The sequence below is a fragment of the Dichomitus squalens genome (assembly GCF_000275845.1).
Source record: "Dichomitus squalens LYAD-421 SS1 unplaced genomic scaffold DICSQscaffold_25, whole genome shotgun sequence".
NCBI classification, from domain to species: domain Eukaryota; kingdom Fungi; phylum Basidiomycota; class Agaricomycetes; order Polyporales; family Polyporaceae; genus Dichomitus; species Dichomitus squalens.
Genome location: NW_006766907.1, coordinates 154,799 through 168,383, shown reverse-complemented (window position 1 = coordinate 168,383; position 13,585 = coordinate 154,799). Strand labels below are relative to the sequence as shown.

At 59.5% G+C, this 13,585-nt stretch overlaps 5 protein-coding genes across 5 annotated transcripts; 4 read left to right on the top strand and 1 right to left on the bottom strand.

Moving 5' to 3' along the window:
• Positions 1 to 591: 591 nt before the first annotated feature.
• DICSQDRAFT_181735 (uncharacterized protein) lies at positions 592 to 2,242 on the top strand. The gene is made up of 8 exons (XM_007367408.1): positions 592 to 914; positions 995 to 1,242; positions 1,305 to 1,381; positions 1,438 to 1,568; positions 1,623 to 1,758; positions 1,818 to 1,867; positions 1,925 to 2,069; positions 2,133 to 2,242. Exon 1 carries the CDS (start codon positions 628 to 630, stop codon positions 883 to 885), a length of 258 nt encoding a protein of 85 aa, XP_007367470.1. The 5' UTR covers positions 592 to 627; the 3' UTR covers positions 886 to 914; positions 995 to 1,242; positions 1,305 to 1,381; positions 1,438 to 1,568; positions 1,623 to 1,758; positions 1,818 to 1,867; positions 1,925 to 2,069; positions 2,133 to 2,242.
• Positions 2,243 to 2,292: 50 nt separating this feature from the next.
• DICSQDRAFT_181734 (uncharacterized protein) lies at positions 2,293 to 4,488 on the bottom strand (the record flags this gene model as incomplete). The annotated part of the gene is made up of 3 exons (XM_007367407.1): positions 4,098 to 4,488; positions 3,904 to 4,035; positions 2,293 to 2,683 (listed from the first exon to the last, which is right to left on the bottom strand). The coding sequence occupies exons 1-3, from the start codon at positions 4,265 to 4,267 to the stop codon at positions 2,293 to 2,295; spliced, it is 693 nt and encodes a 230-aa protein (XP_007367469.1). The 5' UTR covers positions 4,268 to 4,488.
• Positions 4,489 to 8,102: 3,614 nt separating this feature from the next.
• DICSQDRAFT_64347 (uncharacterized protein) lies at positions 8,103 to 8,684 on the top strand (the record flags this gene model as incomplete). Its single annotated transcript, XM_007367406.1, has 3 exons — positions 8,103 to 8,405; positions 8,466 to 8,539; positions 8,609 to 8,684. 3 exons carry the CDS (start codon positions 8,103 to 8,105, stop codon positions 8,682 to 8,684), a joined length of 453 nt encoding a protein of 150 aa, XP_007367468.1.
• A 502-nt stretch (positions 8,685 to 9,186) lies between these two features.
• DICSQDRAFT_138215 (protein phosphatase type 1) lies at positions 9,187 to 12,014 on the top strand. The gene is made up of 7 exons (XM_007367405.1): positions 9,187 to 9,489; positions 9,563 to 9,694; positions 9,769 to 9,999; positions 10,124 to 10,300; positions 10,357 to 10,508; positions 10,608 to 10,742; positions 10,797 to 12,014. Exons 1-7 carry the CDS (start codon positions 9,432 to 9,434, stop codon positions 10,908 to 10,910), a joined length of 999 nt encoding a protein of 332 aa, XP_007367467.1. The 5' UTR covers positions 9,187 to 9,431; the 3' UTR covers positions 10,911 to 12,014.
• Positions 12,015 to 12,403: 389 nt separating this feature from the next.
• Positions 12,404 to 12,957, top strand: DICSQDRAFT_64425 (uncharacterized protein; the record flags this gene model as incomplete). Its single annotated transcript, XM_007367404.1, has 2 exons — positions 12,404 to 12,703; positions 12,805 to 12,957. The coding sequence occupies 2 exons, from the start codon at positions 12,404 to 12,406 to the stop codon at positions 12,955 to 12,957; spliced, it is 453 nt and encodes a 150-aa protein (XP_007367466.1).
• Positions 12,958 to 13,585: the final 628 nt, after the last annotated feature.

Below are 13,585 nucleotides of genomic sequence, written 5' to 3'. Positions count from 1 at the left end.
GGAATCAACATTGCAAAGAGGGATGAAGCGACTCGGAAGGAGTGCACCATATGCAAAGGAGTGTAGGAGAAGTGGAGTAAACGCACAGAACACCGTTGCCATGTACGCACATTAAGGTTCAACGTTCAACGCCAACGCGCAAAAGGACACTGGCATCGGAAAGGGAACAGACGCTACTGCCGGGGCCTCAAGTAGAGAACGCACCCCGGCTCCCCGTCGTGCCCTCCCAAACTATACTGTTTGGGGAGCAGGAGCCGTGAGAGATATCAGAGCAAGGAAGTAGTTATAAAAGCCTAGCTAATTATACCTGCATTGAGAACAGTACATGGTGTCGTCTTCAGAGAACTCCGACGGTGACAATATTATCATTGGTGTCGGGCCTCGGCACGTTCCGGATGCAGTGCCCAAAGTCGCCGTTCGGACACACCCCACTGGCACTCTACCCCCACCACTCCGAGTCCCTCTGGCCAAGATCCGCTGTTGCAACTTCATCGAAACATACTATCAGAAACCGGAAAGATGAATACGAAATCGACCCAGGTATCTATCCATCGCTGAGTCCATGACACGACCGGGCTGTCACGCTTCGAACAGGGAAGTTCTTTCCGGATCGTTTGACCACGGAACATGTCTACAGCAATTCCTCCTGGTCTTTGCGCATCTCTGTGTTTCACAGGAGCTGCTGGGCACGTTGTGTGGAGCAGAAGTGTTGCAAGCATTTTTTCACTTGAAAGGTGTGACCACTGGCAGCGAGCTTGCCCAGTGGCTGCGAGTGCGTCCGGAATGGCAACATCTACCGAGCCCGACATGCTCCTAGCCTGCTCATCCCAGATGCCGACCAAAAAGCTATGCTCCTGTCGCGAGGGAAACAATGGTCATTGGTAACAATTCGGAGGACGTTTCCGCAGCACATTGTAGGTGTCTTCGAGGCGCCGCAGCCAGCCATTTGCTTTGACCTTTGGCCCTTTGTTCATTGCTATGGCGCTTGGAACAGCTTGCGTGGCCCAAGGCAGCCATGTTCATGCCTGTCCGTGGTCTCGGGCGCTCCTCCAGAGGTATAAGAGAGGCATGTGTCTCCTCCACCGCCTTCAACCCAACTGCACCTCCCTTCAGAGCACCTCGCTTCTAAGTCTCACAGCTGCCTCCTTTTTTCATGATTGTCTGGGTTTCATCTCTCCTATGCGAGGCCGATAAGCTACTACCACATTACTCTCACCTTACGCCATTATTATCTCCGCAACAGTATGTGACTTCTTAACCACCTTGGCTGTGGCTCAACCGCTGACTGAAACAACTATCCCTAGCTTTCACACAGCGACACGCTACTAGGTGCGATCGACGCAGGGAGCTCGCGAGCTGCCGTCGCGTTCCGTCAACCAACGTAAGTTGTCCATGGTGTATCCAACTCCCCAGCACATGATTGAACCACTGGTACAGGGTGCGCGACACAGGCTCCAACTCACGCTCCTCGCGAAGCACGAGTACCGAGGTACCGAGCCGTCGGACGCCAAGGACGAGTTTCACGTCGACAACGGCTGTGGGCTCTGCGGAACCTGAGAGCCAGAACAGTGAGCTGAGCCTAGATCGGTCTTCTTGTCCATTGTGCGGTAACACTCCTGTAGTTTCTGGCATCAAGGAGATACACTCGAAGCCCCCATACCCCTTGGATGTTGAGCAACATCTACACGTGGGGTCACTTCGTTTGTCTAGTCGGTCTTATACTTGCTCTCGTAGTCCTCGCCTCGACTCTCCACGAAGGTACGTGTCTATTGGGCTTAACTGTTCCTGGTCAAGACCATCTGATGCATCCAATGAAGGCGTCGCGGTACCTCGTAGTCTGACTACCAGGGTTCCCCACTACACCCTGGTGAGCCCGAGGGTGTCTCGTCCCCTCCGTGTCTGCTTCATCCCCATCCCTCATCAGGTCCTTGACCACCCGATTTACCACCCATGGTACATATTTCGCGCCGACCTCATCGCTCTCGGCGTCCGTGCCATCCCGAGGTGATAGGTCGAGAACTCGCCGTTCAAAGGGCGCTTCAATTCCTCCCGCCGGTGCAACCCATTTTGTACGTTGCGTCTTGTTTGCGCCGATCTCCGCTCTCCTAATCAACCACTCGCTGTACCTACAGAACACGACACCCTCGTCCCAGAGCTGAAATACCCCTGAACCACAGGCATCTGCACTCCTCCTATCGCATCGTCGACCATTCCCGGCGCTCGTCACTCACCCACCATCCACGCTCCCATATGCCCTGCATCGCACACGCGCATCGCGACGGCATCCCAGAATCACATCCAGACCACTACAGCCATACCCCCTTGATGGACACCCTCGCGTATCACCCCATTCGTGCGAGTGGCCCAAATCTCTGGGGCTTCCGCATAGCTGCCATAGAGCCACGGCTCAAAATCCATGCCCCGCTCCTCCATCGCTTCTTGCGCACCCTCACATCTATTCAGCCGCATCATGTGAAGGTATGCGCTCACATTCGCGCCGAGCTCGGCGTTCGGTCGGTTCGCGAGGCGATGGGCAAGTTGCGGAGACACAATGTGAGCATTGGTACCTCCCTCGGCGATCGCTTGTTGCTGGACGTCCAGCGTAGGCAACGCCGTGCGGACCGCGCTGCCCAGCATATGGTGCATCGTGTCCGTCTGCCGGTTCAGCGCGGACGCACCAGTGCTGAGCCGTCCACATCAGTGCGTCTGAGTCGATGGCTGTCGATCCGAGGGGTTCAGGAACCCTCGTTGTAACACCAAATATGTGTCTGATTGCCTATAAAATTGCAATTTGCATACTGTACATGCATCGTTGTCTGATCATGTCGACTGTGTTTTGAGCCCAGTAGCTTCGCGCAAAACTTTTACCGTGTACTCGAGAACCTACAGGTAACGTTCCCCCCGTATAGCAGATACACTCAACCTTGGGACAATGTCGTCTTGCACTCTAACGACAGAGTTGATCGTCCGCACAGAAAGGTACGTCCCGCACAGCGGCACCCCTACTTTGGCTGTCGTACTGTCGCACGCGGTTCGGAGGCGTGCATCAGCGGAACCAAACGCGGTAGCACACATCCTGGCATCCTTACGCCCCCGATCGCAAACCGTCTCCTGCAGCCCTGCTCGCTGGATGTTTCCAGACGCAAAACCGCAGCGTCCTCTGCGAGAGGTGCGGATGGATCCGCCACGCGTTGTGTTCCGATCCAGGGGTGGGCGCGGAGCTTTAAGCGTCCGGCGACGTCCTCGGATGCCCATTGCGGTCATACGTCACGGTGCACTCGTGGCCGTGGGGAACAACGAGCGCACCAACTACAGCTGTGTCGGTGTGCCATCCAAGTGTTGCGATTGTCTTTACGCCTCGCCCGCCAAGTCTCAGTGCAAAAGTCCCAGTCTAGCCTCCTCGAGATCCAGTTCTCAACGTAACGAACTCGTCACCTGTTCCAGCAGCTTCGGGAAATAGCGATCCGGAGCGACAAGGCAAGATATACGGCGTCATCCTGGGTCATCTTCCCGGCTGCTTTGCCCGCGTGCATTCCGTATGGCATCAGGATGTCCTTCAGATACGGTCGCAGTTACGAAGGGACACGCTGGAGATCCCGGTGAGTTGCGCCCGAGTTAGAGGTTCACTGCCGGTTATGCAGGGAGTGTTTTGAAGCATCGTCCTCTCCGCAGCCACGTCCGGAAGAATCTCTCGCACCAGCAAAGTGGGTGCAGAACTCCGCAATCGGGGAGCAACGACGCCTAAGACGGAGATGGCAAGGGATCTCCTTTGCATGGAGTGGGAGTGGGGGTCGGTGACGCGAGCGCAGTTTGCCTCGCCCCTTCAACGTGGCGAGGGGCCGTTTAAGAACCTGCGCAGCGTCGGAACCTATCAGCCGACGGGGACGAGGCGATTCCACGCACCTGGGAGAGAGCGATGGCATCGAGCTTGCTGGGTACTGCGTCACTTTCGTCGGTGATGAAGTGAGGTCCACAACGCTCTGTGGAGGGAATAGTCTGGCTATAACGGTCACGTGCGAGAACACCATCCTGCCCCTGGAACAGAACAAGCGTGATCAGCATGAATGTACGGCGCATATACAAAGACCGAGGCTCACTCTGGCAAGTCGTGTCGCTGGGCATGCAGCATGCGAGCAGCGTCTTGTTGCCTTCGCTTCCCATCATGACGATACATGACGGCACATCCTCGTGTGCAACCTAGAGCGGCGCGTAGCCCGCGATGAAGACGTCCTAGACCATCCGAGATGAAGAAGCTAGAGCGTGGCATCTATCGCGGCTGTGTAAACAACCGTGTGGGGCAGGCAATGGGAGCCGCAGCGCAGCTCTAGCACGTCGCAACAAAACGGTGTCCTATGGCGCTCGGTGGTCGTGTTCTGCTAGTCACCGTTGGTCATCCCTTGAGCTTGGAAAGGGACAATAGTACGCTCTGCTTGCTCAGCAAGGGGTTGCAATACAGTGTACGCAAGGGTTAACAGCTCGCAAACTCGGGGTCTGGCGCAGTCGTAGGAAAACGAGGTGGCAACGTTGCCAGCGGAGCCGAGGTTTTTTTAGCTTTAGGTTTGGAGATGGCTAGAGTAAGGAATGAGCGCATACGGGGAAGGAGGCATAAATAGGACGACGTACCTGCTGCGGGGTGGAGCAGCTGCAGGGCGACTGGGTGAGTATGTATGCGCGGTCTGCGGAGGTGCTTCGGTTTCGGACGGACAGGAGCTGCTGGATGCGGGCGCTTCAGATGTTGCTACATAGGGTTTCACGGCGTAGCTGACGAGTGTCAGCTTAGAAGTTAGGCTTTGGTGGGGCCCACGCCCATGGCGATAAGTAGGCGTCGAGCGAAGGGTGTCGGGGTCGGGATGGGCAGGCCCAGTACTGGTATAATAGTGGATGACCGTAGATCTCCGGCGGGGTTCGATAGGCTTCGCTTGCTGGCGACGGAAACGGATGGATGTGTGCCGCATGACTGATTTGCGGATCGGCCGATGGTGCAGGGATTCACGTTAATATTAATGTCGTCCGTCAGTGAAGCTCTGGGCGTCGTTCGTGGACGGGTACAGTATCGAGCGTGAGCGTAGAGTAGATGGCCACCACGGCGGGCACATACTATTACGGCGGGCACAGAGTGGACAGAGAGGCGGCAAGCGCCGGATCGACGCGGGGAGCATACGTCATCATCAGCACGTCGGGATGCAGCCGCGGCGGCTGGGAGCGCCGGCCGAGTTGGCGTAGTGCGGAGCTGGACGGGCTCAGCGGCCTGAGCCTGGCTGCACGCACGGATTCGATTCGAGCCCGAGCCGGCCACAGACCGTGCACGGCTCCGCGACGCCAGCTGCAGCAGCTCTATTTCCAACACCCAATCTCCTTGCGGCTGAACGCTGCGAGGCCTATGTCACCTGGGCCACCCAGCCCCAGCATCCCCGTGTTTTTGCCCCCTCCGCATCTTCCAGCCTACCACACACCTCGACGGTGTTCGACTCACGTTCACGACTCTTCATGTCTACGACTTTTGCATCAACAACCCAGGCGCAGGAGGCTACCCCTACTCGGCCCCAGCTCCTCGTCAGTCCTATCTCGTTCGCGCGCACGCGCCGCTTCCTGATCTCAGCCGATTATAGGTCCGCACAACCCAATTTCTGAAGAAGGTCTCCACCTTCCGCACAAATAGCCGCAAAGCCAGCTCGTTCAGCAGTTCCCCCGAGCTTGCGACGCTACAGCGATCCGCTCGGTCCATGGACCTCGGCTCGAAGGCTCCCACCAAGGTGGACGTTCGCGCACAGCACCATTCGTTTGACCAGAGCAGAGACTCGGACGAGGACTCTCCCTCGCATGTATCTCTTCGGGGCTCCTCACGTCCCAACTGTACGTCGTCCTCTACTCCTGAATCTCCGCCCTCTCGTCAGATAGATGGCGTCCCCCACACTACCAACCCATTGCGTCCACCGATCGAGCTCTTGCCAACAAGATCTGCACACGAGCGATCGCAAATGCTCCCCTCCCGCTCCCCTCCCTCTGCTAGTTCCGCGACCGCGCCATCTGCAAATGGACATGTACAGCGATCCGCCGCTCGGTTCATAGACCTTGGCTCAAAGGCTCCTGAATCTCCACCCTTGCGTCAGTTAGAAGGCGTCCCCCACACTACGCGTTCCCCGTCTAGTGCCGATGAACTCTGGCCCCTAAGTTTCGCACACGAGCGATCGCAAACGCTCCCCTCAACCAGTTCTGCGACCCCGCCAACTGCAAACGGGCATGCACAGGCATACTCGACGCTCAACCCGTCGGCCCGCAGGGCCCTCGCACCCCGTCTCGCGACGCTTCCTCCACCTCTGATGGCACAGTATACCGCGGGAGGCAGCGCGCGGCTCACCCCGTCCCTCGTCACGCGACAGCCCCCGATGCCGCTCATGAACCTGCCCACCCTCCCCCCTGCGTCCCCTTCGCAGCCTCCTCGACAGACCAGAACGACCGCCCCGCTGCGCAGTCTGCCAGCGTTGCCCATGCGGGGGCCGGGCGACGCGGACCAGGAGGCGGACCACGAGAACGCGAGTCTGGAAGAGGAGGACGAGGACGAGGATGAGCACGCGGGCAGCGCAGAGCACGAGCGCGAGCCCGATTCCGACGACAGCAGCAACGAGGACGACACGTTCCCTCTTCCGTCCTCCTCCCTCGCCGGCCCGTCCCGGCCGCCCGCTCTGCCCGGCGTTGACACCTCTGCGTTCAGCGTCTCCTTCGGCGCGAGCACCCCGGACGCGACCGCTCGCGCCACCTCGTCTGTCGACTACTTCACATCGAAGCCGCCGGAGAGCGGGTATGGGCCCTCGGAGCGCACCCCACGCCCGAGCGACTTCGACTTCCGCGGGCCCGGGCATGGGAAGGCGCGTGCCGTGCCGGATCGCGCTGGTATACTGGCATCACAGCCGCGCATCGTGCCCATGCCACTCGCCACCCCCGGCTCCCCCGCGCGCCCGAACTTGTACCACCACGCGTCGAAGAGCATGGTGGACCTGATGTCGCTCGCGCGCAAGGACAGGGACACGATCATCTCGCCGAAGCTCGGGCGCACGCCCCCGAAGACGGCTCAAGGCCTGGTGTCTCCCAAGGCAGATCCCCCCGCCGTCCCCGCCGCCACAGTTCCTACCGTGATCGATGCGAACAAAGAAGCGGACGCGCTCCCGCCCCCGCCGCCAGAGTCGCCCGCAGACGTGATCACGTCCCCCATGCTGCGGCGGCGCCGCTCGCTGCCCGTGTACGAGCCCTCGTCGGACCCGCCCCCGTACCCAGATCCGCTCTTCCGGCGACGCCCCGCTCACGTGTACGCGTATGCATCGCCCCCTGAAGAGGAGGACACGGAGCCGCTGCCCCCGTACACGAACGCGATATTCCTCTCGGGCGTGATGCCGCGCAAGATGGAGTTCACGGCCCCGGGCGTGCAGGCGAAGGATCGCAAGTGGCGGCGCGTTTACTGCGTGCTCGAGGGCACCGCGTTTAGGGTGTACAAGGCGCCACCCGCGGCGAGCCGCGTGGGTGCGCTCGAGCAGTGGTGGGAGAGCAAGGTCGGTGCGGGGGATTCGACGAGTGTGGACAGCTCGGCGGTCACGGCGAGCGGGATCCGGGTGAGCGCAGTGAGGGAGCGGAGGGAAAGGGACAGGGACACGGCAGGGGAGGCGGGGGCGGAGGAGCGCATCCCGAAGATCCCGGAGGAGACTACCCCGAAGGGCTCGGGCGTGGGCGCGGAGCAGCCGCCGTCGGGCGTGAGCGCGAACGGGCCGCAAGAGGCAGAGCTCCCGTCGACGAAGTCGCGGCTGGCACTGACGTCGCGGTTCCTGCGGCGGCAGCGGTCGAAGAGCTCCTCCCGCCCGTTGGCGAACGGCACGCCGCCGCGGATGAGCATGGACTCGCGCGTGGCGGACCCCGCGACGCGGCATCCGTCGCACGCGGCGGGGCGGCACTCGATGGACACGCTCGGGTCGGCGAGGCCGTCGATCGCGACGAGCGCGTCTGGGTCGACGTCGACGTCTGCTGTGCCCTCGGACCGTGCCTCGGCGTCGACGTCGGGTTCAGGGTCGGGGTCGGGGTCGGGGTCGGGGTCGGGAACGTCCGTGCCGACGAGCATGAGCGAGAGCGCGTCGCGGTTCTCGCGCAGGAGCTTCCTCCCGCACTCTTCGTCGAGCACGAGCAGCGCTGGGGGCGGTGGCGGGAAGGACAAGGAAAGGGAGAAGGAGAAGGAGAAGGAGAAGGAGGAGGCGTACGTGCCCGACGCGAAGGACCTCATCAAGCAGTACACGCTGCAGCACGCGGAGAGCGGGCTCGCGAGCGACTACGTGAAGCGGAAGAACGTGATCCGGGTGCGGATGATGGGCGAGCAGTTCTTGCTGCAGGCCAAGGACGTCGCGGCGGTCGTCGATTGGATCGAGGTCAGTTGCGGCGGCGTTTTATGGGATGGTCTCTGGCTAACACGTGCGGCGTGGTTCCAGGGGATACAGATGGGGACGAACGTTGCGCTCGACCTGGACGAGCGTCCGATGCCGCGGGGCCCGATATTCCCCAGGTGCGTGTCAAAGTAGTGATTGTCGTGCGTGCTGCGTTGCTGACGGTTGTCGCGGTGTTGCATTTGTAGGCGGCGGAGGCGACGTCCACGCACTGTCGATGCTGCGAACCCTAGCAGCACGGCCGCGGCCGCGGCGGAGTCGTGAGATGCAGGCATCGTTGTGCTCCTTCATGACATCTGCATGCTAGTATACACGCGTCTACTCTGCCCGCGCCTTTGTTTCTACTTGCGGGAACAGATATCTGTACTTCCTTTGCTTAGCGTACTATGCGCATAATAGTTCATCGTTTGCATTGCTCGTCGTGATGTAGTAGCTATAATCGTCTGTAGAACACTCCATGCACCACATTCCTTGACGATCCACACTATACCCGCATCCCCGCTCGTTGCAGTCTATCATGTACTTTTCTCTCGTCCACCCTGTAAATGAGGTATTGGATTATCATGCTGTCGTCGCCTCTATGGGATATGATCGCATTTGACGCGAGCGAGAGCACGAACACAATTGAGGTCGAGATCAAGTTCAGTGAGCACCGAGCGCGGGGTTGAAAGCCCGACTGGACTCCGCTCGGTGCTTGTGGCGCACAAGGCACGAGGGATGGCCGACTCAGCATCATCCGACGCTCGTTATCTTTCGCCGCGTCCATCCAGTCCCAATTTTTCTCTTCTCTCAGCCGGCTGACAACACGCTCATCGCCGCCAACGTCGCCGCCGACATCCCCCACAGCTGCCCCAGTGCCGGGTGAATTTTCGCCCAGAAAAGCCTAGACCAAAAGCGTCTAATCGTCCTTGTTCTCCCCGCTCGCCCGCCTGCCCGAACCTCACGACCCCAGCCCGACCCTCACGACCTCACTCTTCACGACTGGCCCGCCGCCGAGACGCTGCGCTAGACATGGCGGACACCACCACGGAGATAGATCTCGACTCGGTCATCGACCGACTGCTCGAAGGTGAGCTTCCATGCCTCCCGGCCGCTGATGCGCTGGAGTCCGTCCCCCGCTGGGCCCCGCTGACCGCCCGCAGTCCGAGGCAACCGTCCAGGAAAGCCCGTGCAGCTCCAGGAGTACGAGATCAAGTATCTGTGCACCAAGGCGCGTGAGATCTTCATCAACCAGCCCATCCTGCTCGAGCTCGAGGCTCCCATCAAGATATGCGGTGCGTCTCCTTCGTAGTGTCTCTCGCCAGCCATGTTCGTCGTCCCGCTCACGCCTCGGGTGTGGCGCCGCCAGGCGACATCCACGGCCAGTATTACGACCTACTGCGCCTGTTCGAGTACGGGGGCTTCCCGCCAGAAGCGAACTACCTCTTCTTGGGCGATTACGTGGACCGTGGCAAGCAGTCGCTCGAGACGATCTGCCTGCTCCTGGCGTACAAGATCAAGTACCCGGAGAACTTCTTCGTGTTGCGGGGGAACCACGAGTGCGCGAGCATCAACCGGATTTACGGGTTCTACGATGAATGTGCGTTGATCCACGCCGCCCTCGTATCATTGACTCACCCGGGCTGCACCGCCTCCCGCACTCCTTGACTCATTTCGCTTGCTCGTTCCATTGCTCGCTCTCACTTCGCATGACGCCACCGCAGGCAAGCGTCGCTACAACATCAAGCTGTGGAAGACGTTCACCGACTGCTTTAACTGCTTGCCCATTGCCGCCATCATCGATGAGAAGATATTCACCATGCACGGTGGCCTCTCGCCTGATTTACAGTCGATGGAGCAAATACGGAGAGTAATGCGCCCCACGGATGTTCCTGACACCGGTACGCCTGTCATCCGTCCTTGATGTCGTCTCCGACCCCTCACACTGTGCGATCAGGTTTGTTGTGTGACCTGCTTTGGTCCGATCCCGACAAAGACATCACCGGGTGGTCAGAGAACGACCGGGGAGTGTCATTCACCTTCGGTCCAGACGTCGTGTCGAGATTCCTGCAGAAACACGACATGGATCTGATTTGCCGAGCGCATCAGGTACGTACTTCTTACGATTGAGCGTGCCACGTTCTCGAGGCTCGTGGCGAGAGGGCGTTGATCACGAGCCGTCGCATGACGCCCTGGTACTCTTGACAGGTCGTCGAGGACGGGTACGAGTTCTTCGCAAAGCGACACCTTGTCACCCTCTTCTCTGCACCAAACTACTGTGGCGAGTTCGACAACGCCGGCGCGATGATGAGCGTCGACGAGACGTTGCTTTGCTCCTTCCAGGTGAGTCTATATGTGGAGTATTCGGCTGCCGTGGCTCACGGCGCTTCTCTGCAGATTCTCAAGCCGGCTGAGAAGAAGGCAAAGTATCCCTACGGTGGTGTAAATATGGGTCGGCCGGTAACACCTCCTCGCAAACAGAAGAAGAAGGACGCGAACAAGATGGGCTGAGGGCTGCACCGTCAGTACTTATACTCTGTCTCGTGTTGTCGTCATGTCACAGACGCTCCTTGCCTCCCCCTCCCCTGCCCTCTACCCCCTCCCCTGGTTGGCTGTCGTGGCGCCTGGCTTTTGTTGTGGATATACATGGACACGTGTTATCAGATATGTTCGGCGCGTCGGACGGCCGGTGCGACGGGCGCGGAACCCGCGAGGGAACGTCAAGACGTCGAATGTGCGGGTAGGTGGTGCAGCCGTCGTGCAGAGGGGAGGAAGAGATCGCCAAGCAGTCGATGTTGGAGAGGGAGCAATGCAGATATGTAGACGCCATCGCGGACACGGGAATGCCGTGGCAAGCTGGGTGGAGAAAAGGAGCAGCAAGGGCTTCGATGGGGCGATCAACGGGAGGAGCTGCTGTAAAACCATCATCGACAACACCAAGACGGAGACGACGACGACGATGCGCGCGAGACGCACGCAATGCCGGACATTATCGCTGCATACTTTTCTTCTGTCACGTTCGGTTTATACGAAGGGGTTCTGTTCTTGTCTTTGCACGCCCATGGATCCCCAGCTAGTCCAGTTCGTTCGCTCCTTGCTTCACGCCTCCACGCTCGTTCTCGCTTACTTCGTCTCGAGTTTCCCGCATCCGCACGTATCCCATCTGCACGTACCCGTACAATCTCGTCGTCGAAGTGGCATGACCCAATCACTATCTATCTCATCCCCAACGGTGTTCTTCTCGCTTTCGCCTGTTTTACTAGCCCGTCGTGCCGCCTTCGCCTCCTCTTGCACTTGTCCTATCTATCACATTCCTTCTCCTACGGCATACCCTTCGTGTGGTGCCACGTATAACCATTCCCATTATACAACTCCTTTCGTCCGTTCCTTACGGCTTTCCTCTGTCTCAACAACTCTTCCGACGCTCTTCCTTACTCAGCTACGGTTTAACATATCCGTCTCTCATACTGTGTGTACACTCAAGCTGCTGCCCCCCAATTCCCTGTTTCTCCCTATCTCTTTCTCTCTTGTCGTGTTCTCGTGTCCGCCCGCTCTGCTCTGACGATGCGTCGATGTGAGAATAGGCTTAGGCTACGTAATACAACTCTAGTCTCCCGCTCGCTCTGCCGGGCGCGACGATCGTCCATGTTCGCTCGAGGCTCGTTCAGCCCACTCGGGGGCTGTATCGAAGCGCTGATCTCCTGAGCTATGTAGACTGAAGATTATTTCGTAGAAGGTTTAGTCGGGACTCAGAAAGCGTCCGGCGCACCCCGCGTGGGGATGTGCCTGTTTTACGACAAGAGAGGCGGCGACGTTCGTTTCCAGCCATTGCCATAGCGGAGCCAAATCCTGGGGCTGCTTCCGTCGTCCGGACTCCGAGGAATCCGGGGCCGGGGAGCGTCGCGCGCGGCGCATCCGCCCCAGGCCGCTTGCCACCTCCCTCCATCACCATGTCTGCCACCATGCTTAGTTTCGCTGCACGGCGCTGCCTCCGGACATCGCCCATGTCATCTACATCTGCGACAGTGTACTGCCAGCGACTCCTCTCAGTGACCGCGCGACGCGGCGCGGACCCGTGGCTGCTCCCGAATATGCCCGGGCACCTGGAGAAGACGACGTCGCCTCCCGACGCGCCTGCGCCGGAGCCGCTGCCGCGCCCCGGGGAAAGCGTCGAGAAGATGCGCGCGAGACTGGTGTACCAGAGCCGGAAGCGGGGCACGCTGGAGAGCGACCTGCTGCTGAGCACGTTCGCGCAGGAGAGGCTGGGGTCGATGGGCGAGGAGGAGCTGCGGGAGTTCGATAAGGTGCGCGTTTATCTCGTGCCCATGTAGCCTCTGCGGGGCACATGGAGACAAGGGAATATAGAGAAACTGACGGGGTACGTTTGCACGGCCATGGCGGACAGCTGCTGGACGAGCCGGACTGGGACATCTACTACTGGGCGACGGGGAAGAAGGCGCCCCCCGCGAGGTGGGCGGGTTCGAGGGTGCTCGCGAAGCTGGCGGAGCATACGAAGAATGAGGGCAAGGTCGTGCGGAGGATGCCTGATCTCTCGTAGCCCGGTTCACTCGCTTGCGTTCTCGACGTGCACTATTCTCCCTGTACGGTGCTTGGAAGCACCAGTAATGGAGGGTCATGTGGATTGTGTTCGATGGGAGATGCTAGCCAACATCCAACGTTCCTCCGCAACAGGCTATTACGATTGCAAGATTTCGTTTAGGCTCCTTATGCCCAGAGAGTTTACAATTTCACGCAACTGGCTACATAGCCACGCATGCACGCAGTCGCGCGTTCGCTTTCGCAGTTACAATACAAGGGTGCAGTCGTGTAATCGCAGAGTCGGGTAAGCGACGCTAAGGATCCTATTCTTGGTTCTCAGTGACCCCTGCAACAAAGGTCTTTCCTTGCGCAATGTAGATCGACTATAGTCCAAATATTCTCTACCATTTATCCAGTACTCAATGCGCTCAAAATGAGTCTACTCAAGGGGTTTGCAGGATGTATAGACTTGAGCCATGCCCTTCGCCGAACCCCCTGCCACCGGAGGGCGCTCCAGTTACAACATACAAGTGACGCGCAGTTACACGACTGCGGGGCACACACACAGAACTTGGCGAGCTTCGCCATCAATCGACTGCGTGAATACGTGGTTAGGCAGCCTGCTACGTAGCCAGTTGCGTGAAATC

Excerpts from the sequence above, each read along its gene's own strand:
- DICSQDRAFT_181735 (XM_007367408.1), top strand. The coding sequence starts at position 628 with ATGTCTACAGCAATTCCTCCTGGTCTTTGCGCATCTCTGTGTTTCACA.
- DICSQDRAFT_138215 (XM_007367405.1), top strand. The coding sequence starts at position 9,432 with ATGGCGGACACCACCACGGAGATAGATCTCGACTCGGTCATCGACCGA. Across the intron at positions 9,695-9,768 it reads GGCTCCCATCAAGATATGCG|GCGACATCCACGGCCAGTAT; the intron begins GTGCGTCTCCTT and ends TGGCGCCGCCAG. Across the intron at positions 10,743-10,796 it reads CGTTGCTTTGCTCCTTCCAG|ATTCTCAAGCCGGCTGAGAA; the intron begins GTGAGTCTATAT and ends GCTTCTCTGCAG.